Source organism: Perissodus microlepis, chromosome 8 (genome assembly GCF_051167445.1).
Source record: "Perissodus microlepis isolate ML-2025 ecotype Zambia chromosome 8, ASM5116744v1, whole genome shotgun sequence".
Taxonomy (NCBI): domain Eukaryota; kingdom Metazoa; phylum Chordata; class Actinopteri; order Cichliformes; family Cichlidae; genus Perissodus; species Perissodus microlepis.
Genome location: NC_140468.1, coordinates 3,969,990 through 3,995,945, shown reverse-complemented (window position 1 = coordinate 3,995,945; position 25,956 = coordinate 3,969,990). Strand labels below are relative to the sequence as shown.

Sequence of the window (25,956 nt, the reverse complement as noted above, 5' to 3'; positions counted from 1 at the left end):
AACAGACCATCCAAGAGGTTTGTGAGTCAGATTTAGTGAGTCGAATTATTGCGTTTTATTATTCTGTTGGGGATAAGTTGGTACCCCGAGTATCACGGGGCCTTGTTCATGAATTGGGGAAAGAAGGAATGAGAGACTAACAGATGTGTTGGTTCGGCATCTGCACTGATGTGCTGATGCTACACTGGTCTGCTGTGGTGAAGAGCGGGCTGAGTGTGGAGGTGAAGCTGTCGATTTTTGTTCCTCACTCTCAGTTATGGTTATGAGTTCTCGCTAGTGACTGAAAGAAAGAGATCACAGACACAAGCGTCCATCCTGAACGTCTCCCTGGATTATGGGTGGCGTTATTGGAACGGAGATGGTGTTTCTGCCTCTAAAGTGTTTGCCAGTATGCGGGCTGAACCTTTCTCCTTCAGAACCCACACATCATTTAGCCTTTGATGCTACGCCTCGACATCAGAAATGATTTCAGTAAAGCACGAGATGAAAAGAGTTGCTTTTAATCACTTCAGTGTAAAAACGAATCACTTGGAAGAACAGGCAATAAAAAGAGCACTTGTCATAATTTCAGAATTGCTAAGAGCACTTTTCTTTGAAACATCTGATTTTTTTTTTAATTTATATATCTGATTTAGCGTTATCCGACCTTTCAGAGGTTCTCTGGCTCTCTCGAGGCCTTAGCATTACACAAATCAATTTTATGTACACTTCAGATGTGAAAATTGATCACGCTTTCCATGAGATTTGAAAAATATATCACTGTGCATGTGTTTCTTTGCCCAGCTTATCACTGCAGCCAAAGTCATTTTAATGAGTCTTGTGAGGGGAGTGTGAGGGAGGAGGTCCTCTGGGAGAGATCCTGTGGGAAGCTTTATTGACTGTTACTGTGGAAAATAAAACGGCGGAGTTAAACATACAGCCAAGCTTCACGTCTGTCTGTTAACCGAAATTAAAAGAGAAAATCTTTTTTTCTCTGTTTACCCTCCCCTTTCTCTGGTGAATATACGCTCTGTTTCTAACCCTTATCTGCTCCTTTTCCCTTCTTCCCTTCACAATTCGCTGAACACAAACTTTATAATTCCCGGCTCTTTTCTCCCCGCCAGCTTGATTCTTGTGCGCTGGAAGGCAGAAGGTGTGCAGTGTCTGGCTGTCGATCGCACTCCGAGACCATAAATCTCCAAACATATGAGAGGAGGCACACATAGTCTGTCAGCCTGTTCTCGGTGTTAAGAGACATGTGGGTGCATGTGTTTCGCCATTTTTTTTTATTTAAAGGACTCTTGAAATTATATTAATGAAGAAAGAGCAAACCCCAAGAGATAATTTAGTGGAGCAGACTGTAAGTGTGCATTTTATCCCCAGATTTGATGTCTTTTGACGTGATTGTTGGCGTTTCCTACATGTTTGCGCACACATGCGTGGCCCGCTGTAGCCTCCAGAAATCAAACAGCACCCATAGAGTGTTAGTGAGGACTAAGCAAAGAGCACGGATGCATAAGACAATTGGGGCTGGCTTCACGTGGCACTGTGGGAGCTCATTACTGTAGTCTTTGGGCTGGAAAATGTCTGTCAGTAAGGATTCATTAAAAGCCAACCTGCTGCAGGAGCTCCTGGTAGGGCTGTAATGAGAGGTCCTTCTCAATTTGGGCTTCCCAGTGGTTTCAGATTGGACAGGTGAAATATTAGCAGCAATCTGCATTACAGATAGAGGGGCTGTCCAGGCCAGAGTTTGGATTTGCTGGGGTCATTAGCATCACAATGCCCCAGTTGGCTCAGTTTTTTTTAGGAGCATTTGAAACCACCAGGCTCTCGGTCACGTGCTCTGAGCCACCAGCAGAATATCATCCATTTATTTCATCTTCAGAAAGATTTGTCAGCACCAGCTGCTGCCTCCTACATATCAGAACATTTAATTGAAACATTGTTTGAATAGTTTTTTGTGTCCCATTAACGCAGGTGGCCCTGAGTTTGACTCGTGGGTTTGTTTAACCTGGCTGTCTGAGCTGCTCTAATTTTAGGCTTCGGCTCACTTTGTTTTGAGTCTCTGTGCGTAGATGAAGACGTAAAGCTTCTTTGTCTGAGGTTAAATGTGTGTATTTGTGCTAAAAGCAGGTTTTTACAGTCTCTTTTGTTTCTTTGCATTGATTTCCCGAGGCCAATTTTGTTTGCTTTCTGTTCTGCATGTGTTTCCGGTGTCAGCTCATTGATCGCTCTGCATCATCCGTGCTTTTATTTTTCTCTCCTGACTTCTCGACTTCTGTCTCGCAGACTCGCACGCCACGTGTGACACGACTCAGCCCGACACAGCCAGCTCTCGCCGACCAGGCCAGCAGGGTGTCCTTCGCGTCAGCCGAAAATCTGGAGAGCATGTCAGACCCTGATATTCCCATCGGCTTCAACAGGATGAACCGGCTCCGCCAGAGCCTGCCGCTGGCCCGCTCGTCCAGCCAGGCCAAGCTGCGGGCGCCAGGTCAGTCCACTGTCTTTGAGTAAAATTGAAAAATTTCATATCTCTCATATTTAGATTATGTCGAGGCCCATCTGTGATATCCACTCAGCAGCAATGACGAAAACGACTTGAACCTTTCCGATTCTGTGCAATAAATGAGATCATGTAGGGGTTAGACATGTGCACGTACAATCTGCTCACGGGGATGATGACTACAAACTTTCTACAATAAAATCCAAAGATGTTTCAGGAGATTGGAGCCTTCAATTATGCAGACAGCTTTTAGTTTCATTCAGCAAAATTTTTATTCAGACTAAAGTTTAAAATCTTGACATTTCAGGGTGTGGTTGTCCTTTTTTCCTGTTCATTCATAAAGTCTCTGTAATGTTGTTTTGATAGTAAGTTATTTCAGTGGGAAAAAAAACACCTCAGTTGTCATTTTAAACTCTGTGCGAGTGAAATCTGTTTCTCATTTCTTTGAACCACAAATGAGAAGTCGGGACAGGATTCATCTCCCAGTAATAACATTTTCAGACTTTTTTGGCTGATTGGTCAGAGATAACAAGCTTGTTACTCCAAGGATGGTTCCCACTGCTTCTCCAAACTCTGAGTTAAATTGCTGACTGCAGACTGATGATTACAAAGAAGTGATGCTTGAGAGAAAAAGATTGTTACAAGTACTGATTTTTTTTTAATGTTAGCTCATTTTATTTGAGGCTTATTTTTTTACTTCTAGACTAACTTTTGAGATTAAAAACCTTTATTTGTGCTGACATCTCTGCTGGTGGCCATTACCGAGACTCCTTTGATTAAAGGGGAGCTTTGCCACCAGCTCTTGGCCTAAATTTGCCCACTGCTGCACCTATTTGCTCAGTGAAATCCTCAAACCAGAGAAAAATGTAGAGCAACAGACTCACAAGACATTTATCAATATCAATGCTCCCCCAAGATGTTTTTTTTCCACCGCCCAGAAACCCTGACGCAGGTGTGATGTGATGATTGACCTTGTTTCCGAGTCATTGGCTCCAGCCCAGCAAGTGTAAAGCAGGACCAATGGAGTCAAGGGACTGTCCTGCTATCTTTATTGAACTATATGAGGGTCTGAAGGTTAAGTCACATTTGGTGGTGCGCTCAAAGGCACAAGTCAGAACCACTGTGCCAAAATTCAGCAGTGTCTGTAGCTCAATCTTTAAAAAAATAGTGTGGTTTCACAGACTCGCACAGAAGGGCTGGGACTGGAGGGATGTTTGGCTGCCCACCTCTCATTAGAGAGTGATAACCCGAGCCTTCAGACACGCACTGCACCCCTGAAGCTTCGTAAATATTACCCAGGGGAGCTGAATGTGAGAATAGAAGTGTCAGACTCAGTTGGATCAAACATTAAACGGTGTTTAATGTCTGATCCAACCAGAGTTTGAGCTGGTTGGAGTACTGTGTGGTGTTTGAATGAGCACCTGTATGAATAGAACAAGTCATTATCCACAGAATTTATGACAAACAAGTGGGTATCGTGTGTCCTCGTGTACGCTCTACCCAAGCATATCACTCTGCTAAAAGTATTTCCAGGAGTCACAAAAATGTGCGAAAATGGTTGTAAATGAGTCCCAAATCACCGTTAGCACTGGCTTTGATGTGTTCACTCAATTTCAACCCATCAAAGGCTCATTTTATGAATTTAGAAAGAAAGTTTGGTATTAACTCCAGCAATGATGGGTCATACAGTTGCTCGTCATGTACTGTGCAGTACCCCTAAAGTCCTCAATATTCTTTAAACGATTGCCACAAAATCCAAGGATGTTCTAGCACCTCTAGGAAAAAGACAGCCAATCATAGCAGAGATCCACTGGCTGATCGGGGCCTTTCTGCATGGACTTTCCTTATTCTTCTTCTGTCTGCCTTGGTTCTCTTTGTACTACTTGTACTACTACCCGACCCCTCCCAGGTTATAGACCGCCAAAGGTTGATCTCCAGAGATTTGTGTCCTGGGCCATTCTTTCTAGAGTCCAGGTGTTGCCCATCTTTTTTGCTTCTGTCTCGAGGTCTCGTCACCAGGTGTTTCTTGGGGGGCCTCTCTTTTGCTTGCCTTGGGGGTTCCACCTGAGAGCCTGCCTGGTGATGTTGGTTGGTGGTTTGCATAAAGCGTGCCCTACCCAGCACCATCTATTCTTCCTGATTTCTTCCTCTACTGGGTTTTGACAGGTTCTTTCCCATAGTTTGATGTTACTGGTTGTGTCTGGCCACATGTGGAGAATCCTTCTGAGACAGCTGTTGATGAATGTCTGGATTTCTCTTTTTATTTGAGGCTTTTTTTTGTCTTTCAGCCCCTTCAGCTCTCTTTGTACGCTCCAGCTTAATTCCACAGTCTGAGGATTTAAAGACTTATCGTTTGGTTAATTGGCATTCTAATTTGGCCATAGGTGCGAATAATATTTGTATATGCCTGAAAGGATGGGTGGATGCTAAAGTGCTCCATTTGTTGTGTGAAAACTTCTAAACTGTTGTAGTTTGAGCTTAGCATAAGCACATCCTGACCGAGCCACTGCACAGCTGTGGACACAGCTTACCTTGACTTCTGAAAAGTTTCTGACTCTACAGTTGGTTACTTGCACAGCAGCTTCCCCTCCCGAGCTCCTCAAACAAACTACACGTCAGGTCCTTTTACATGTTTGACCTGTGAAACGCAAATTTTAGTGCTTTGGCTGCGATTCGACACTGTTTTCTGACTCCCTTTAAAATTTTATTCTCACCATTCGTCTCCACTTTCTTCCTGGTTATGTTTGGAGCTTGATATGAGAGTAAAGGTTGTCTGATTCCAGTCACTGATTCAAATCTGTCCACTGAGGTTTCATTTCATCAGCAGTCAGCACAGCAGGCGGAGCTAATGGACTCTTATTTTCACTTCTTCTATCAGCCTTCATTTGTGGACGTGTATTGACAACCTCACTTTGATTGATACGTCGGGCGGCCATCACTCGCTTAATCTGATTTGATGTTTCTGACAGGGAGCCGTAAACAAGACACATTAGCTCTGTTCCTGTACGCCACTGTCCTCCTTCAGGTAATGTTTGAGTTGACTGAAGGCATCGAGTGTTAATCTAGTGAACCTGGCAAGGCCCTCTGAGTGTCAAGTGAAAGTCAGACTTCAGTGCACTGCCTATAGGAGTGCTGAATATAAACAGAGCTGTCTAATGCCTCCAAATGATCTCGCCGAGCTACCTGTCGTCTTTGATTAATGGCCGTGGCAGCAAGCGAAACCATTTCCTCCTTAAAAGTATCTTTATAGCATTTGTAGGACACAGAAAATGTAGGACAAGCCAGAAAAATGTCAAGAGTTTCAAATGTTTTGTACCACATAAACAGCATATTAAGATAAGCATCAACTCTCTGTGAAACGTTCTATCATGTCATTTCATGTTTACTCTTCTTCATGCGCTTTACCAGGCTGCAGCGCAGACGTCAATTTTTTTTTATATCATCCTCAATCGTGAGCTAAAACCCCAAACGTGTAAGTTGCCTCCATCCTTAGGGATATCTCACCATCACCTCCGCCCTTCAAAAGGTTTAAACTGTTCTCTAAAAACGAGCCTTTTACATTATAACACATCTGAGTCAGTGTTAATTTTACTTTCTGCACTTGGAGTCGGTGAGAATTTCACTGCGTCCACTCGGAATCCCAGCTTCCATTTAAAGTGAGGCTGATAATTATGTGTTGCTCCATGTGACTTTTCGCATTTCACAGTACAGCAGTGTGAGCCTTAGCTATAGTAGCCTCTTTATTAGGTACATCAATACATTTCATCAACTGTTCTGCCATCACATTCTTTTTTTTATTGATCCGCTTTCAGTTACATGTTTTATAACAGACATCACAATATCAGAATGTAAAGGAACAAGGAGAACAAACCATTAGAAATATGTCGAAATGTAATGTTGTTTTTATCCCGGCACCACTGTAAACAGATATGTTCTTTAAGTGAGAAACTGCAAAATGAACAGGAGCTGGGGTGAAGGTGGGTTGCAAAGATGCTTGCATATCAACACCAAATGTGCACAGGCTGAAGCAGCTTGAATTATGGTCCATGTTTAAGCTACTCAATTGGATGTGCATATGGGCATCACCTGAACTGTCAGCTAATATTAGCTGGCACTGACATCAGCTGATCTACAGAGCTTATCCCAGCTGAAACAGGGCGAGAGGCGGGGTACACGCTGGACATATCGCCAGCCTGTTGCAGGGCAAACACAAAAGGACCCCACCTTATCATGCGATTTCCTGGGGTGGGGTGGGGCCAGGTTTCACAATGAGCTCACCCGAAACCCTGGCTGATTGGGACCCACACCCGTTTTCACACCTTGGCTCATGTGATTAGAGGATCATCAGGGGGTCCTTTTGTCCCTCTTTGGGGGGAAACTCCCACTGGGTTTAAATCTGGGACTCTCCACCATTTGACCTTAGAACTGAAGAAGCTTCTCGGATGAGAGGTGAAACGTCTTCAAGCAACTTAAAGAAGTCCAGACGCTTTTCTTTGCAAGCTCCTTTGAATAGTGTCCATAGGTTTTTCTTAGTTATATATTTTACCACTGCTTACAGCCAAATAAAGGCTCGCCTTTTTGTTAACTCCTGCAACTCCTCTCTGCATCCGCTTCTGGGTCCTATAAACAAAACACACCGGCGCACCCCGCTGTGACACAGCGTTTCTTTTGCCCAGAAGCAAGAGCATCAGTTTTTTAATTTTAGTCAACTAGTGATGCAAATCCCAAACTGGACACTTTGATTCAAACCCAGTGCATGGCTGAAAAAACCCAGTGCAGGTCATAGATAACTTTGGAGCACAATGTGCTTCAAAGCTCGGTGGTGTCTAAAAAGAAAAAAGTGATTCCTTTCATGAAACATACTTTAATTTGACAAACATTAGTTTCAGTGTCGTGCTGACTTGGGGCGAAAAACGAATGTATCGCATTTTGTCAGCATTTCTCCATTTGCCATCAGACTCGGCTGCTTTTTAGGCTGTCGGGAGACTTTGTGCTGCACAAAACTAAAAGTTGGGTTTCTGTGACAGTGCATCGTGATGCTGCTGCTGGCAACATTAGATCTGCATCAGATTAACTTATCCTGGGTCAGTTATTACCACCGGAAAAAATCGCCTGTGTCTATACATTTATGCACTTAATAAATTATCGTTGACCCTACGGGTTTTATTGTAAAACAAGTATGAAACGCCTTTGTGTTGCATTAAAAGGTCTCAGAAAGTCTTGAATTTAATTTGGTAAACACTGCAGAAACCCTGACTAATGGTGAGCAGGAGGAACATTTACAATGTGACCACTCACATTTAGATCAATCTACAGCACAGCATAAAGGCCACGTTAATTAAACAGGAACTTAACACTAAAATTCATTAAATCATTTTGTGTAACATATCAATTTTGACCTCAGTCTTCAGTATTTATTCCAACTAATTTAGTTAATTGCCTTTTTTTAACAGTAAATTAAGTTGAACAAAGTAAAACATGTTGTACTCTCACCCTGCTCCCACATATGGGTTTTGTTGAGATGGAGAGCTTTAGATCGGAGGTGGTAACGAGGGAAGTGCCTGCTGTATAGATGGTAAGAGCAGCGCAAACGGAGGGATTATGCCAAGCAGTGTGCTTTCAGCTAAAATGGATGATTATTAGCTGCTTCTACACTGTTGAAAACTTTGAGGTGAAAATTGTTCGTACGCTCTCTGCCTTCATCACCGACTCCAAACTTCACCCCACCCCCATCTACCACTGTGAATCTCCCCCATTGCTCCTCCCCATCCATAAATGCAGGGATCTTGTTCCTCCAGCTTGGGGAGGAGACTCGCAGGGTTCACCTGACCCACGAGCTGACCAGCCTGGACACTCTGAGGGCCCTCATCGTGCACATGTTCCCCCAAAGGCTCACCATGGCCATGCTCAGGTAGGTCGACATCCACGAACGCAGGATATTAACACGTCTGCATGTTTATCGATCTGTTTAGATCTTTTACAAATGTTCTGCAGTGCGATATTTACAATTCATTTATGGCATGTTTTATAAATCAATCTCAAGGTCAGAGGCTGTCGGTGAGTCATTTCAACTCCATCCCCAACCAGCCACACATGAAAATTCATTTCTTTAAACAGATGGGGAATAAAAGCAGGAGAGTGCGCTGAAAATGACGATGACTTATATTTTTCTTTAAATATCCTTGAAATGCCACATTTCATTTCCAAAAATGTCTAAAACAACCTTTTTGGTTAGCTTAGCTTGCTAATGCTGATTACTAATTTCTCTCCATGTAACCAGAGAACAACCCCAGAATTGAACTCCTCATATATCATCATATTTTTGGTAAAAATGAGATATGTAGCTTTATCAGCTAGATTTAAATCAACCTTATTTTTTATCTATTTTCATTTTAATAACTTTTGATGGTGAATTTCTACTAAAAATGGTGAAAATATGTATTTTAAGACCAGAAATGATCACAGAGAAGATTTAGTTTTTATATAATTTTATAATTTAATAACTGTTTGAATATTTGAAAACCGTGACCATCATTAGCTTGTCGTGCTGCTCTTTTATCGCTATGTTCTTTAACCAGAAAGGAATCGGTTTGGCTACCATAAGCTGTCTCTAATGGGTTTCGATGTGATGGTGGAAAGTGGGCGACTGTAAAAAGTCAACGGTCCTTGTGTTAATCTTGTGTCCATCCACACATTTTGCAGAATTACTTAAATAAAACGACGCGATTCTGCACCAAAATCTAAAGGATTCTTCTATTTTTCATGTTAAGCCACTAAGTTTGATAAATTCAGCCTATTTTTTATCAGCTCTTGTCTTGGTTGCAGCAAATACATATAAATAAAAATCTCATGTGGTGTCTTTGGTTTGAAAGTTGCACTGCTGACCAACACCAGTAAGCTGCCCATTCATTTCACCTTAGCTGCAATATGTTTTTGAAAAATTGTGCATTCAGGACAAAGAACTGGGTCAAAAACATCAATGATCATTTTCATTAAGTTCTAAATTATACGTTTCTCTCTAGAATCTCCCATGTTAGTTATCCACAGCACTTTTTTACCTTTAAACACTGAACATTAGATTTCTGATTAACCTAATATCAGTCCGCTTCCAGCTGATTCTCTCATTACGAGCACCTCATGCAGTTAGAAATCCTCCCACTCTCCAAGTGAACATACATCACTGTATCATATTAGTGTGTAACAGATGCTGAAATTGTCTTTGCATGGACTGTTTATCAGTGTTTGCGTCTTTTTTTGTGTGTGCGTTGACAACTATTGATATTCAGGTCTCCCAGCACGGCTCTGTTGATTAAAGATGAGACCCGTAATGTCTTCTATGAGCTGGAGGACCCACGGGACGTTCAGGACCGCTGCGTAATTAAGATTTACTGCAAAGAGCCCATCTACAGCACCTACCCTGGACATCACAACCCACACCTGGCAAACGGAGACCTGCGGGTAAGTGTGAGTCTGCGTGCGCACAAACGCCTGGAGGAAAGAGACAAATGAGCCTTGATGTTCAAAACACGGAGAAAGAGGGTTAAACGCTACAGGTGCATTCATGAACAGCTTCTCCCATTTTTCTCCTTCTCTCTGGCCGTGAGGACAGCGTGTGTCTACAGAACTAAAAGAATAAACTTCGCCAAGGTCAAACACTCATGTTTTTTACTCCTCAGCCGTTTTTAAGCCGCCAGGTGAGAGGCCGGGTGGGCGGCGTGGACACCCAAGTTTGTGAAGGCGATAACTCAAGAACGAGGCGACATCAGAGTTTCATATTCGTATCATCGGTGTATCTACTAAAAATCTTGGATCACTTTGGGTCTGGCGAGGTGTTGTAAAATTTTGAAGTTGATAGCGGATAGCATAAGTGTTTCTACCATGTGGCCGCCAGTATTTTTATTATTTATTGTTCATTTAGATGAGGAGATTTTTAATGCTGGATTTTCTGCTTCCCTTTAGGGTTAGAAATATGATAAACATTCATGGGTAGAGAATATTTCTGCTATTTAAAATTGCAAAACACCAGTAGACCAGGAGGTTGAACAAAGCCCTAAACCAAAAGAAATATGGAGTTTGGAAATTTGCCTTTAAACGTCTTTAGAAATACAGTATCCTATTTTAATAATCAGTTATCTGTTTAAGTATTTAACCAAAATGCAAAGTAAGGGCAGAAGATGATCCCTTTTCTTCATTGCAGACTCACACTCTGTGCAGTCCTGTCATAAATAATGTTTCATAATTCCCTTTGAAAACTCTTATTCATATACCCTCACACCCACATCTCCCATGAAACACTGATTTTATATCTCTTTACACATGCTAGTTTGCATTACACAATGTGTTCAGGCTTAAGTTAGTTTCATTCACTCGTCGAGAGTGAGTCATGTGACATTTTCCCAACACTGAGCCTGGACGAGCGCCAGTCTTTCACATCTCCCGTGCTGAGTGGGCTGCATGCCAGCAGACTGCAAAACAGCAGAAACACTTCTCTGAGATGACACTCGTACTCCAGTTCGTCTGAGGACTGACTCGTGGATGCAGTCTTTTAATTGCTGAAGCTGAGGTATTATTTCCCTAACTTCAAATGAAAACAGTTCCCACCGACTCACCATATGCACACGCAAGCTAGTGCTGTTCAAATAGACCAGAGAGCCAAACTACCATTACAGCCAGATTAAATATGGCATTGCTTCCACAGGAGAGCAAATGAATGCAGTGTATTTCAACCTAAACATGTCTAGGAAATAAATAATAATAATATTAATACAAGTTCTGCTTTGGGAAACATGGGAAAAACTCCCCAGTAGTCATTCAGTCAGAACTGTTAAGATTTAGGGATTTCTGGGATTTTGAGGGGATCAGTCTGGGAACCCAGCATCTAGTCTGCTGGCTTGGCCTCTTGATGCTTTCTTTCAAGGCTTTCTGGGTGGCCAGCAGTTATCTGGGGGGACACTTCCTGTTGTGTCCACAAGTTTAATGGATTTAAAAAGCTAAAATCTTCCCAAACAATAGCCTTTTTTTTTTACACTAAACACTATTAATAGCCGTTAGACTACAAATTGAAAGCATAATGCTTTCAGTACCTGAAAATCTTGTCCTTTATCCAAAGATAATGAACATCTATGCACAGATATCTCTTTGGAGCGATTAATTTGGCCTGACTCATTTTTAGATCTTCCAGAGTATAAAAGATGAACATGTCACGGTTCTGGGTCATGTTGACCCAGCTTTCTGTTTTTCATGCTTTGGTGTTTTTCTAGATTATGATTTGATTCATCAGTGATACTGTTTTGATTATGATTATTATTTAGTAGGCTTGGTCAGTGTCAAGTCTGTGTCTCTCTGTCTAGTCCGTGTCTTAGTAAAGTGCGTTTTGTTTCCTGTTTTACTTTGAAGGTTGTTCCTGTCTGATGTCAGTGTTCCGGCTTTGCTCTCCCTGTCTCGTTAGGTCTTATTCCTCCCAGCTGTGTCCCCCTTCTGTCTCTAATTCCTTGATGACTCCCTCAGTGTATTTAAGCCCAGTGTGTCTTTTTGTCAGTGTCGCGTCGTCCCTCATGGCTGTGTTTCCCTGTGTGTTAGTCATCCATGTCCCAGTTTAGTTTTCCATGCCATTCTGCAATAAAGCAGCTTTTTGAGTTTAATTTCGTTGTCGTGAGTTTTGCGTTTGGGTCCTTCTCCTGCCTGTACACAGCCGAAACATGACAGAACATACCTTACAGGTTTGAAAGGTGAAGCCTTGATACCTGAATCCTTCAGTAGGAGCAGACTCATCTGGTGGCAAAATAAGTTCTGATTGTGAAGAAGTCCTTCGAATGTCCTTTTTTTTCCTGATGAGTTTATGGAATCAGTCACTAGATTCAAGCATAAGCAAGTATTTTGGAGACGTTGGGAAAGAAAAACTCCCTTTTTGTAGGAAGAAACCTCTGGCAGAAGCTTGGGATGTGCAGCCCTCTGCGAGGGGAGGAAGACAGGACAAAGACTGAGATTCAGTAATGAAATATGAAGTTCATTTTGTAAATTTTGATCAATGTTTGAGTAATAAAGGAGGCTGATGCTTGGTTAGGGTTAGTGTTAATGACTGGTCAATCACAAGTCATTAACCAAAGTGTCCCTCGGTTTCTCAGAGAGGTCTCAGTTTTCATTGTGCTATAAAACTACTGGTGTATTAAAATGTACTTATCAACCCATCTTTATTTGAGCTGATGATCAGCCGCCTGTAAATCACATCCTCCTGTCCAGCAGCCACAGTGGGATTTATTTTAACACATCAATCAGTTTCTGGCAACATAAATGTGGCATCTGCTTCATTAGCATGATTACTAATGCTTCATGCATTTTGCTACATCAGGAGCAAAGCAAACCTTTGCATGTCATTCACTTTTCACAGCGTCGGCATTTTCAGCACAAAACCCCGAATGCATTTTGTTGCCTCCTAATTACAGTGTGATTATGGAAAGGAGGATCTGCAATTTAAAATGTTAGAGAACGCTCCTTTTATAGGATAAAGCAAATGATGAACTAGATAAATTACATTACAGGAAGGCAGACATATGCAGCACACATGCTGTGAAAAACGAATCTACGTATTTAACAGCTGAAGTGAGGCGAGTGCCGTCGGCAGCGGCGTGTTTTCTGACACATTTCGGTGTTTCAGTTTGCTGTCTATGAAACATCCTGGGGCTTTTTGTTTGCGTGTGTGCATGCGATTGGTTTACTGTCTGCCTGTGTGCGTGATTTGCAGCTGCCCGCTAATGCGCTGGAGGTCAGCTGTTCTCAAGGGATTGTTCCCCGTCTTCAGCTCTGAAATCTTCGTAGCGTTTTACAGTCTTATCAAACCAGCAGGCTTACCTTGAGCTGGATGTGTGTGAGGTGCATTGTCAAGGTGAGGACGAGGACGTGTGTGTGTATGTGTGAGCTTATTGAACTCTTGCCAGCATAGCCAAAGATCACTCCCTGATTGCAGGCCACAAAAGCATGACGAGGATTACTGAAGCCGGACTGTGTGACTGGAGGACAGAATGAAGAGGAGATTGATTGGTAGATTTCCCACAGCGGGAGAACGGGCAGTTTTGAATGGCACAGTGGGATGAAGCTTTCAGGAGCGCACCTGCGATAGGCGTCTTGCGACTTTAGGGGGTGGAATGAAATGTCTGCATGTCTTCGGCGCACTTAAAGGATGGTGTCGATACGAGGCTGTTGCTAAGATACAAGATGGAAGATGATGGCCCCAGAGTACTGCGAGGCTGTCCACTGGGTGTTGTTAGAAAAGACCCGAGGGTTATTATGTGGAAATATTGGCTTTTCAATTTGCATCATCTCCAGGAGAGATAGCTCTGTGCGTCACAAGCAATTACAGCGTTGTCTTCTTTTGTGCTTCTTTGCCGTATCTATTACTCTTCTGTCTGGTCGCCTTCAAAGCACGGCTTTTACTCACACCCTCCGCTCCCTGCTTTGTTTTGTCTTTCAATCTGACATGTGGGTCTGATGCCAAAAGATTATCCCTTCATGCACAGCCTGTCAATAAAGCATCAAGTGCAACTTAAACTGCACTCAGAGGGGCAATTTAGAGTCCTTCCTGTCAATCAGGAAGTGACATCTATGAACTACTGACTGTTACAGTAAGTTGCCCTTTTTTAAAGAAATAGCTAGTTGTCAAGCTGATTGTTGAATTTCTGAAAAGTCAAAAACTGACAGACGTTATGGGTAAAGCATTCTAGTATCATTGTGAAATCTCTGCCTCTCCTTAACTGTGTTCAACCCCACTGAGAACAAAATATATCCCTTCCCCAAAGTGATTAATGCCACCAGTGAAATCAGACTTGGACATTCAGTCGCTGCTCTTCTGATGGTGCAGATAAAACCATATACAGTGTGTGATCCTATTCCAAATCTACCCTAATACCTACCATTAATAGACCGCTTTAGCTTGAAAACTGCCTCAAAAACTTCTGAATTGCAGACAAGCGGTTACCTCCTTTTCCCGTCCAGAGATTTGGAGAGATGTGGATAAAAGAGAGGTGACATGCTGCAGAATATGTAATGTCTTTTATATAATAACAGTGTGATGACGTGCTATAATCATCAAGTCTTCTTCATTTTAATGCTGAACCCAACAACAACTAGCTCGCTTTCTCTGGATGCTTTTATAACATGATTTGATTGACCTGCAGCAGCTAAATGACATTTAATCTTCTGTGTTGTGTTTGATTGAATCCACTGTGTACAAGCGCAAAACACGAGATTAAGAATATTTTGTGAATGAATTGATTAATATCATTAGAGAGTCAGGAGTCAAGTTTAGGTTCTAAACTTGTTTAGTTTGAATTCATGATTATTATATGAAGTTACCCTAACAGAAGCAATAAATAATAAATACAATAGCACTCTTCATGGCCTGTAGGTCCATTATGGTTGCTGCGTTTCATTATTCATGAATGTGAAAATTTTTAATCTCCCCGGCTCAACATCAAATTCCTTTTTCCTCCACAAATCGCACTTTTAGTATAACTTTAAATTTTAAACTGTTACTTTAATGATATTTCTAAAGAATCTCATTATTGGATTGAACAAGTAGTTTCAGACCTCAGAGCTCCATCGAATTATTAATAACTATAATGATATTCAGCTAGGTGAAGGACACCATCCTCAGTATCACTCTCTATTTAAACCTCACTTCCAGGCCCATGACAGCTGTTGTGGGATTGGAAGTGTGGGCTAGAGATAAGATGGGGAAAGGACATAAAATCAGTAAAGCACTGATTCAGTCTGTTAACAGACGACACCAAACACTCACAATCTGTCCAACAACCTGTGAGATTTCAGCAACTTCCACCAAAGAGTTTGTGACTATTTTGCCTGTTCATGTTCAGTAACACCACGTCTCTGAGTTCTCTCTATGCACCACCTCACTCATTCAGACTCCCAACATGTGACGTGGTATCTCTTCCCTTTGACTACAGGGAGTGCAGAATTATTAGGCAAATGAGTATTTTGTCCACATCATCCTCTTCATGCATGTTGTCTTACTCCAAGCTGTATAGGCTCGAACGCCAACTACCAATTAAGCATATTAGGTGATGTGCATCTCTGTAATGAGAAGGGGTGTGGTCTAATGACATCAACACCCTATATCAGGTGTGCATAATTATTAGGCAACTTCCTTTCCTTTGGCAAAATGGGTCAAAAGAAGGACTTGACAGGCTCAGAAAAGTCAAAAATAGTGAGATATCTTGCAGAGGGATGCAGCAGTCTCAAAATTGCAAAGCTTCTGAAGCGTGATCATCGAACAATCAAGCGTTTCATTCAAAATAGTCAACAGGGTCGCAAGAAGCGTGTGGAAAAACCAAGGCGCAAAATAACTGCCCATGAACTGAGAAAAGTCAAGCGTGCAGCTGCCAAGATGCCACTTGCCACCAGTTTGGCCATATTTCAGAGCTGCAACATCACTGGAGTGCCCAAAAGCACAAGGTGTGCAATACTCAGAGACATGGCCAAGGTAAGAAAGGCTGAAAGACGACCACCACTGAACAAGACACACAAGCTGAAACGTCAAGACTGGGCCAAGAAATATCTCAAGACTGATTTTTCTAAGGTTTTATGGACTGATGAAATGAGAGTGAGTCTTGATGGGCCAGATGGATGGGCCCGTGGCTGGATTGGTAAAGGGCAGAGAGCTCCAGTCCGACTCAGACGCCAGCAAGGTGGAGGTGGAGTACTGGTTTGGGCTGGTATCATCAAAGATGAGCTTGTGGGGCCTTTTCGGGTTGAGGATGGAGTCAAGCTCAACTCCCAGTCCTACTGCCAGTTTCTGGAAGACACCTTCTTCAAGCAGTGGTACAGGAAGAAGTCTGCATCCTTCAAGAAAAACATGATTTTCATGCAGGACAATGCTCCATCACACGCGTCCAAGTACTCCACAGCGTGGCTGGCAAGAAAGGGTATAAAAGAAGAAAAACTAATGACATGGCCTCCTTGTTCACCTGATCTGAACCCCATTGAGAACCTGTGGTCCATCATCAAATGTGAGATTTACAAGGAGGGAAAACAGTACACCTCTCTGAACAGTGTCTGGGAGGCTGTGGTTGCTGCTGCACGCAATGTTGATGGTGAACAGATCAAAACACTGACAGAATCCATGGATGGCAGGCTTTTGAGTGTCCTTGTAAAGAAAGGTGGCTATATTGGTCGCTGATTTGTTTTTGTTTTGTTTTTGAATGTCAGAAATGTATATTTGTGAATGTGGAGATGTTATATTGGTTTCACTGGTAAAAATAAATAATTGAAATGGGTATATATTTGTTTTTTGTTAAGTTGCCTAATAATTATGCACAGTAATAGTCACCTGCACACACAGATATCCCCCTAAAATAGCTAAAACTAAAAACAAACTAAAAACTACTTCCAAAAACATTCAGCTTTGATATTAATGAGTTTTTTGGGTTCATTCAGAACATGGTTGTTGTTCAATAATAAAATTATTCCTCAAAAATACAACTTGCCTAATAATTCTGCACTCCCTGTAGGTAAGAATGGATAAATGGCTTCAATCTCATAATGTCATTTACCAATAAACCATTTTCTTTAGTTGGTGAGTCAACATTGGCAAGCCTCCCATGTGGCTTGAACAAAAATGAATATAGATCATTTGGTTCAGCTGCATGACAAATCCCTCTTAGCCCTATCCAAACACTTAATGTACATTGCCTATATTATGGACACATCTTAGTATTCAGTGATTTTGCTAATGATCTAAAAGCACAGTTGCTGACTTGTTTAGCAAAATTTACTGTGAACAAAAACAGTGGAGCCGCTAAGATTTACACAGGCCAAAAGAGTTGACCTTGATTTTTGCCACTGTAATGTTATCCAGGTCTGATTCACTGAGGCAGCTGTCTAAATAAAGATGCCCAGACCGACCTTCTCTCCTCCAGCTCATCTGGGGGGGATGCTGAATCATTCTCAGGCAAACCAACTGACATAATTGTCTCTAGTATATCCTGGGTCTGTCCTGGGGTCTCCTTTTAGTTAGATATGCCTCAAGGAGGCCTTCTAGTCAGATATGTGAATAACCTCAAATTACTCCTTTTGATGCAAAAAAAGCAGCAGGTCTACTCTAAACCCCTCTTGAGTTGCTGACCTCCTCACCCTGTCTCTGTAATTCTAGATCTCGTTTGGAGGAAGGTCATTTCCACCACTTATATCATTGATCTTAGTTTTTTAGAGACTACTTTCAATTCATGGCAATAGGTGAGAGTGAATCGACTAGTAAATTTACTTGCAGTGGTCCTAAAGCACCCCCAAAAGGATTCTCCAAGGTTCCACACAGTCAAAAGCCTTTTGCAAGTCTAACAACCACTTGTGGACTTGTTGGGAAAAACTCCCACACGCCTTTGAATTTTCATGAGAGTGTAAAGAATAGATGTTCAACAAAGCCCACAATGTTCTTCCCAAATTATACTTTTGACTTGTGGGCAAACTTTCCAGCACCCTGTACTGATCTGTACTCGATGGACATGTGCTATGTATCTAGGAATAACAGTTATGTTCTTTGTTTGTAGAGGGAGATGGTGTATGCACCCCAGGACTCTCCACCCAACCGCCGCCTGAGCAATCCACCGATGTCTTCCCAGCATTCATCTTCCTCTGCTTCCCCTCCCCAAGGCTCACCGTCCCGTGCTCGTCTACTTTACAGTGGCGGAAGGCCTTCTTCCTATGCCGGGCCACACCACCACACCCACTCCCTGCCTCACCCTCACTCCCAGTCCCACCACTCCTCTCCCCACCAGCAGCCCCAGCTCCACCAGCCCCACCAGCCCCACCACCCCCAGCCGGCCTTCTGCGCCTCCTCCAGTGCCATACTTGAGCGCAGGGACGTGAAGCCCGACGATGAAATGGGGGGATCCAGAAGCATGGTGCTGCTGAGGGGGGATGATCGTGGTGGGGGCGGGATTTACGCAGACCCCTACACTCTGGGTCCAGATCCGAGTCGGCTTAGCCTCGCAGGGGGTCCTCACTCTCCTTTGCCAGCAAGAGCCGACCCATACGGCTCTTTATACCGCCGTGGTGGAGGTGGGGGTGGTGGAGGTGCTGCATCAGTGCGTTCACTCACCTCCTATTCAGCAGCTGCACTACAAGGAGAACTGATGGAAAACAGCGCTCTCTACAGGCCCGGAGGACCTCTTTATAACGATGCCTATGCTGCGTCTCTGTTGGCCATGGGGTTGCGGGTGCCTCCACCCTCCTCCCCGCAGAAGATACCTGACATGAGAGATTCCTATGGAGCAACCATGCCCAATCGGGGTTCTCCAGGGAGACAGAGTTTGCGAAGAGACTCTGTGACCTCTTCTGTGTTTGGGGAAAGTCCCAAAGCCCGGGGTCAGGGACCAGGACTGGGTCTCACCTCAGAGCAGCTGTGCCTGTTGGCTGGAGCCGGAGGGGATGGAGGTGGACCTGGAAGCTTCGGCTCACCTCTGCTGGGGAATGAGACAGAAACCAGGTACTTATCATTTTTATTAATTGCTGGCAATTCATATGTGTATGTGTGGAGGATGTCAACTTTTTTTTCCTATGATAATGTTAACAGACTTCATGAGTGATTTTGATAATTTTGCCATTAAAACTAGAAATTACTCGCACCTTACCAACAACCAGTTTGTGCTCAGAGCTTGGTGATCTTGCATCTCTTCTAATATGAGATTGTCAGTACTGTTTATCACTGGTAGATGTGCAAATTTATGAATCACTCCCCAGGTGCTTTATTCTTATGGTAGAGATTAGTGATCCTTATGAGAAGCTTACATAGAGAAACATGTGAGATGGCAGGTGAATCACAGGCAAAGATGAGGACTTCAGGGATATCTGCTTATGTACAGTTTTAAGCAAGCGCACAAGCAAGAAATTAGATATATATGAAGACAAATCGTACTCCAACAGTTATGACCAATCTCAAGTACTATAAAATTTGGACAGTTTAGCAGAACTGATCAATATTAAAAATATGATTAAAAAAAAAAAGAGAAGTCTTGAAACAGATGAAAATTATGCTACTATCATAGTTATGTAGCGGTGGCAATGTGTTTTTAAAAAAAATGGATGCAGATATTTAGTTTTGTTCTAAAGCCTCAATTGTGGCATATTGCCCACTGCCATGTTTGTTTGTTTTGAAGTGATGAGAGTTTGATGGTGATATAATTTTATTTGCTAACATCAGCTAGCTTGGCTAGCAAGCTGCATCTTTAACTGTACGAATGCAATGCAGAGAGACCTATATCTGCCATTTAGTGATAGTTTATAAACTAATGAAGTACTAGAATTTTATTTACTTTACAAAATGAAAGCACACACTTCTTAAATGTTCTGGTTTAGTGAGGTTTAGTGTAGAGCTCCCAGTGACGACACAAGTGTTGCTCAAAGTGGCCACGCCTCTAATTTCAAGTCTTAAAATACAAATGGACATGCTAAAACAATGCATCCATATTGCAGTTGTTATAATGTAGCAAACTATACTTAGAGGCCAGAACCATTTTTGTAGCATTTAGCATGAGAGTCTGTGGCAAATGATTCACTTTGGAGCCAGCGTTGTGCCATTTAGTTACAGTTATTGACACGCGACACTTATTTGCTTTTTCATTCCTGATAGCTGCTGTTTATACAAAAGTAGATTTATTTTTATGGGAGGATGTAATTTCATTGATTTCATAACACAAAAAACTCAAAAGTAATTACACTTGACTTTACATTTTAAATGAGGACTAAAAACTGAGAAACCTTTTAAGTTATGTTTTATGTAAAATGTGTATGAAACATCTGTTAGCCACCATTTCTGTGCATCTTTGAATCCAGGGAGCGTATGGAGGCGATGGAGAAGCAGATAGCCAGCCTGACCGGGCTGCTGCAGAGAGTACTGAGCAAAGCGCCTGAGGCAGAAAGCCCGTAAGACACACACACACACGCAACAAACACGCATAGAAATCCTGTGAAAACACTTCATTTATACACACAAACACAGACACACGTTTGTCTGAAGCGAACAAATCCATTTTGTAGTTGTTACCTAGTGTACAATTTGTTCTTACACTTCTTTTGAACTAATCCAAAGCCCATTTACAGATCCATTCCTTACACACTGCCCTGAAAACTTGGAAATACAGAAAAGTACATGAAGTACGACCTACCCACATCCATAAAAAGTCTCATAAGAATTCAGTTCAGTTGATAATGTGTTAGAAAATATCACATTTACAACATTTGTAGACTGCTGGGAGATTTGCAGCGTGCAGCTTTAGCATTCAGGCTTAAAGTTTTATGTGATCGAAATTTGTAAGATATTAATCAAGTGAACAGAAACATATTGTTAGTGTGATAAAGGCTTTTTCAACAGGCTTTACACGGCAGGCTGTGGCTGAGAGGGAATGTCAGGATGCTTCTTCATCAGAGGGTCAGGGGTTTGAGTCTTGGCTCTTCCAAAGCATGTTGAAGTGTCCTCGGGGAAAACTGAATTCTTCATTCGGGTACTCCCTTTAGGGCTCACCACAGCAGATCTCTATCATCCTCCTCTGCTACACCAAACCTCTGCATGTCCTTCTTCATCACACCCATGAACCTCCTTTCAGGCCTCTTCTCCTCCTGCCTGGCAGCTCCATCTTCAGTGTCCTTTGTCCAATATATTCACTATCCCTCCTCTGCTCTCTAATTTTGTCTCCAAACTGCTCAACCTGAGCTCACCCTTGACAATCACCTCCACCCACTCCTCCCTGCCTGCACTCTCTTCTTCACCTCTCTTTTGCACTTGCTTTGGATGTTTGATCCCAGCTTTTTAAACTCATCTACCTTCACAACCGCTGATATTTATAGTTTCATTGTTACACCTGTCTCGCTCTCAGTCACACGCATGATTTTATCCTACTTCTACTGACGTTCAATCTTCTTCTCTCCAGAGCATACCTCCACCTCTCCAAGCTTTCTTCCACCTGATAAAAATGTCTGCAAACATCATAGTACACAGAGACTCCTGCATGACCTCATTGATCAGCCTGTCCATCACCACAGCAAACAGCTGATCCCTGATGTAATCCCATCCCCACTTTGAATCCGTGTCGCTTCAACTACACCCCTGACCTTTGTGTTGCTGTCCTCATACATTTCCTACACCAGCCTGACATACTTCTCTGCTGCTCCTGAAAATCAGTACCAGTACCAGTACACTTCCCCTCCATTCTTCAGGGGTCTTGTGTTAAACAATCAGGATTAAAAAAAAAGCCCACTAGAGATCTCAATACTTCCTAAACTCCAGTCATGCATCAGTCAGTGTGCCCATGACTGATAAAAACAATTTAAGGCAAAGTGCTGTGTGTGCATGCAAAAGTGCAGCAAGAGTAGACTGGCACTTTCTAAGTACCAGGCCAAGCTGTGAGAGAAACAGGGAAAGACTTATCATTGCATGTTTTGGTTATGTCGAGTTGTTTGACCAGAGTTTGTGGTGAAGTCAAAAACTTTTGCAAATATCCAGAGAAAAGCTGCCTGTCACCAACATTAAACACCTCCAAACTGCTGACCTTTTGCCGTGAGCTTCCTCCCTGCTGTAGCAGCCAGCGCACTGCTGATGTGCTGATGAAGTTAATTCAGTTCACCCCGGGGCCACCGATACCCACTCGAGCTCTCTGAGTAGGATCGGGTTGATATTCGATCCAAATGTTGGAGCCGAGCATCTTTAATTAAGTCCTTTAATTTGTCTTTCAGGGATTTTGTATTAACAGATGAGATTGGATGGATGGATATATTTGGTATTACTGGAGCCAGAGACATGCTGACAGATGCTGTTTTTTGGTTTTGTGTTTCTGGGAGGCATTAGAGACTCAGCGGGATAGCATTTGGAAGCCCCGGGAAGCCTCAGATTTGCTGTACCCCAACATCATTAAAACACAAGACAAATTTAAACACTGTGGGGAAAATAGAAGAAGGGCAGGTTACAATCCAAGTACTGTTTATGAAACTGAAGAAAAACTGAGAAACTGAGAAACTGTTTTTGATTCTGTGTTGTGCACTTTATTGCAATGTCATATTATAGAAAATGAAGCTGCTGGCTGTAACCTTAAAGGCGAGAAGCCCTACTGATGCTTTTAGTTTGTAGCAGCCAGGATTCCTGTGTCCTGAACCTCCCACATTTCTTTTGAGTCACTCTTGTGGGTGTTCATTTTAACATCCAAAAACCAGGGAAACCTTTTAATAAATGCATATATTTAATAAATAACTGCAGGCCTTATCATCTCTGTTGGTTTTATGCCTTTTTTCTGGTTGTTATGATGTGGAAAAAGCTTTAAAATTCATATGTGTTTTGCTTCAGCTGAGGAAGAAAAAATGTAAATTTATGTTAAACAGCGATCTTCCCACTACGGTAGATCATGTAAGGAATAGTGAAGGAGCGAGGGAAAAAATCCCGACTACAGCAGCACGCACACTACATTCACACATTTTCCACCATATATCAATAGCTTCTCAGTAGCTCCGTCGATAGTGTGTTCTGGCTGTAAGTACTTTAACACTTGCCTCTTCCAGGGAGAAGATTGAGTCAGCCAGTGACTGCTCAGGAACTGACAGTAAGTGCTCACTACCAAAAAAAAAAGAAAAGGAGACAAAGTATTTCCTATCACTGCCTGTCACTGCTTCACACTGCTGCCTGTTTGATAGCCACATAAATTAGCTCTTTTTCCTCACACAGAGCTGCTGCTATTTCATTTTCTCTGCATAATTCTTAAGGAGCCTCATATGTGATTGTAATGGCTGATTCTGCAAGCTTCCTCATACTGTACTGTACTGTACTGTACACGCTGGCTTTTGCTGCTCTGTAACTGGTGCCCATGCTTCTTGTTTTAGCTGGACGAACTATAAAAAAGAAAGGTAGCTACTGTATGTGTTCCTGAAGTGTCTGGTACCCCCCGTCTCACCCCTTCCCTGTTTTTATCTGGAGTCCCATGAGTTCCTAGTACATGTATACATGTCATTTTTAAGGATCTGCCTCTCTGACACCTTGTGTCCTTCACTTTCCCCTTGTGCTATGGAGGGCCTAAACTGCCAAAATTAGAAATGATTAAATAAACAAATAAATAAAACTGGCTTAACAAAAAATGCCATTAAATACACAGAAACACATTTAAAATATGTGATATTTCTGTTTTATTTGCATTTGCATAACATGTTTTTTCGCTAGTTCACCTTTTTATTTGCTCTTCATAACCTCAGGAGACTTTTATACCTGACTATCACTTTACTGATGAATTTAACTCGGATGTGATGAGACTGCCGATGCCAAGCACATTGAGTAGCTAAGTAATAGCCAGCTGGGTAACTGCCCCCTGTTAGTTTGTATTATACAAAGCAAATGTTAAGTATACAATCATCAACCACTTTTTTAGGGACAGCTGCTCATTAGGGCAAAATATCAGCCAATCATGTGGCAGGAACTCATTTAGGGATGTACATATGGTCACATGGAACAACTTCCTGAAGTTCAAACTAATCATCAGGTAATTTAAGTGACTTTGAAGGTTGTAAGGTTGTTGGTACCAGACAGGCTCTCTGAGAGAAACTGCAGATGTACTGGGAGTTTCCCACAAACCCACCTGTAGGACTTAGAGAGAATGGTCTGAAGAAAGAAAATATCTATTGAGCTGGCAGAATAAGGTGTCTTCTCTCAGAAAATGCTTTGTTGATGGTAGTGGTCATAAGAGAATAGCCAGACTTCTTCAGGTTAATAAGACACTTTAACACACTATAAGTAAGACATGAAGTGCAGCGTCTCTGAATGCACCGTCATGGGAGCCACTTCGCGGTGCCGTAATGGCATAAGGAGGGTTTTCTTAGAAGACTTTGGGCTGCACTCCATCAATCGAATACGTTTCTGTTGTCAATCATAATTTTACCCTCACGCCTAAAATACTATTTATATGATAATCCAGACATATTACTCGTTGCAGTAGCTGACTAACCTTAGCTCACTTGCTCACTAAGTTGTCACTGGCAGACTTTTGAATTATCTGATGATATGATGATTGGCTCAGAGAATATTTTAATTCCTGTCATCCATTCTACCATCAGACAACAGATGGATCCAAATTCAACCTCATGACACTTTTTCAAATGACAGCTGTGTTCAAATGTTGCATGGAAACAGAGATGAAGAAAGAAGCCAGGGAATATATCTGGAAAATTATAATTAAATGATTCGTAAAATTGTCTATAAAAAAATAAAATGTATATTTAAAAAACAGAATCAAATAGGAAAAACAATATGTGTGTGGGTATAATGTATCATTTACAATAAATAAATGTTTACTTTAGTGGATTATTCCTTACATTATGCGCAGTTTTTAATTTGAGCCATTTATTTTTTTCTTTATTGCATTGTAATTTTGGCAGTTTTGGTCCTCCTTAGTTTCCTGTGTTTTTGAGTGAGAAATCGCTGAGTTGCATTAAATTGGACATGACAAACTCTTTGTTTTGTCAAAGTTTCCCTTCAGCTTTTCAACTAAGGATGAATTTGCAGGCGATCAAAAGAGTTTGATGTTTGAACGTTTGTGCGTCAGAAAAACGCGGAAACATCTTTAGAAACATTGATTTCTTCACATAAAGTGTTCAGTTTTAGCCTCCTTTTTTTCCTATTAAGGATCCAAAAAGATGATATTTTTCTAATTTCAATTCATATCTTATTTCATCGCAAATTACAGATAAGTCTGGATGTTCTGAGTCCCTTGCGACTTGAATTAGACTCTTCTGAAGAGTCGTTTTAGTTGTGATTTTTATATTTTAACTTCTCCCATTCACTCCAGCTGCTCCTTTTCCCTCCTGTCAGATTTTTATCTGCGTGTCTCACTGAATGATAAAGGTTAGTCAGTAATGGTTCGATTTGCTTGAGCTCTTATCTGTGGACTCTGTGCTGGCAGTTAAAAGCTTATAGAAAGATGAAGGCTGTGCTGAATTCTGGTTGACCGGGAGAGCTGCAGCAACTGTGCCCATAATCAGTTATACACAGAACCATTTCCTCACCTGTACAGGTGTCAGCACTGAGGTGTTACAGTCTTCCTCCTTGGTGTGGACAGCTGTAATTAGTTTTAAAAGAAGCCTTGAAATGCAACTCTTACACCCCCTCCTCTGTTACTAACTGACTGTCTTCGAGTTACTTCCCTTTGTCTTGTTCTGCATGATGCGTGTGTCAGAACGTAGCACTCATCGCCATTCAAGAGGATTTTCTCATTGAGAAACACTCACACTTTGTGGCTGTCTGGGAGACGCCTCTATAATGAAACTCTCGGATTAAGTGGAACTGCTGTTTTTCACTCCCGATCCTGTTTGTCCCCGAAGCCTCCCCATGCTGTTTATCACTGTTGAGTCTACATAAGACTGTAATCTCCACCTCTGACCTGCAGCACAGATAGAACTTGTCCTGGATTTCTGTTTTCAAATGTGCAAACATCCAGTAT

The 25,956-nt window shown here is 42.0% G+C and overlaps 1 protein-coding gene across 7 annotated transcripts in view; it reads left to right on the top strand.

The window, feature by feature from the left end:
- LOC146381146 (SRC kinase signaling inhibitor 1-like) overlaps positions 1-25,956 on the top strand; it is a 145,370-nt gene that overhangs the window by 90,529 nt on the left and 28,885 nt on the right. For 6 of the 7 annotated variants that reach the window (XM_084937077.1, XM_084937080.1, XM_084937081.1 and 3 more), the window contains 7 exons: positions 2,269-2,470; positions 8,264-8,393; positions 9,769-9,940; positions 18,040-18,977; positions 20,324-20,413; positions 23,036-23,076; positions 23,354-23,377. In XM_084937077.1, coding sequence (XP_084793203.1) covers positions 2,269-2,470; positions 8,264-8,393; positions 9,769-9,940; positions 18,040-18,977; positions 20,324-20,413; positions 23,036-23,076; positions 23,354-23,377 — 1,597 coding nt within the window. The remainder of the gene's footprint in view (positions 1-2,268; positions 2,471-8,263; positions 8,394-9,768; positions 9,941-18,039; positions 18,978-20,323; positions 20,414-23,035; positions 23,077-23,353; positions 23,378-25,956) is intronic. The other variant, XM_084937078.1, reaches the window with a different exon arrangement.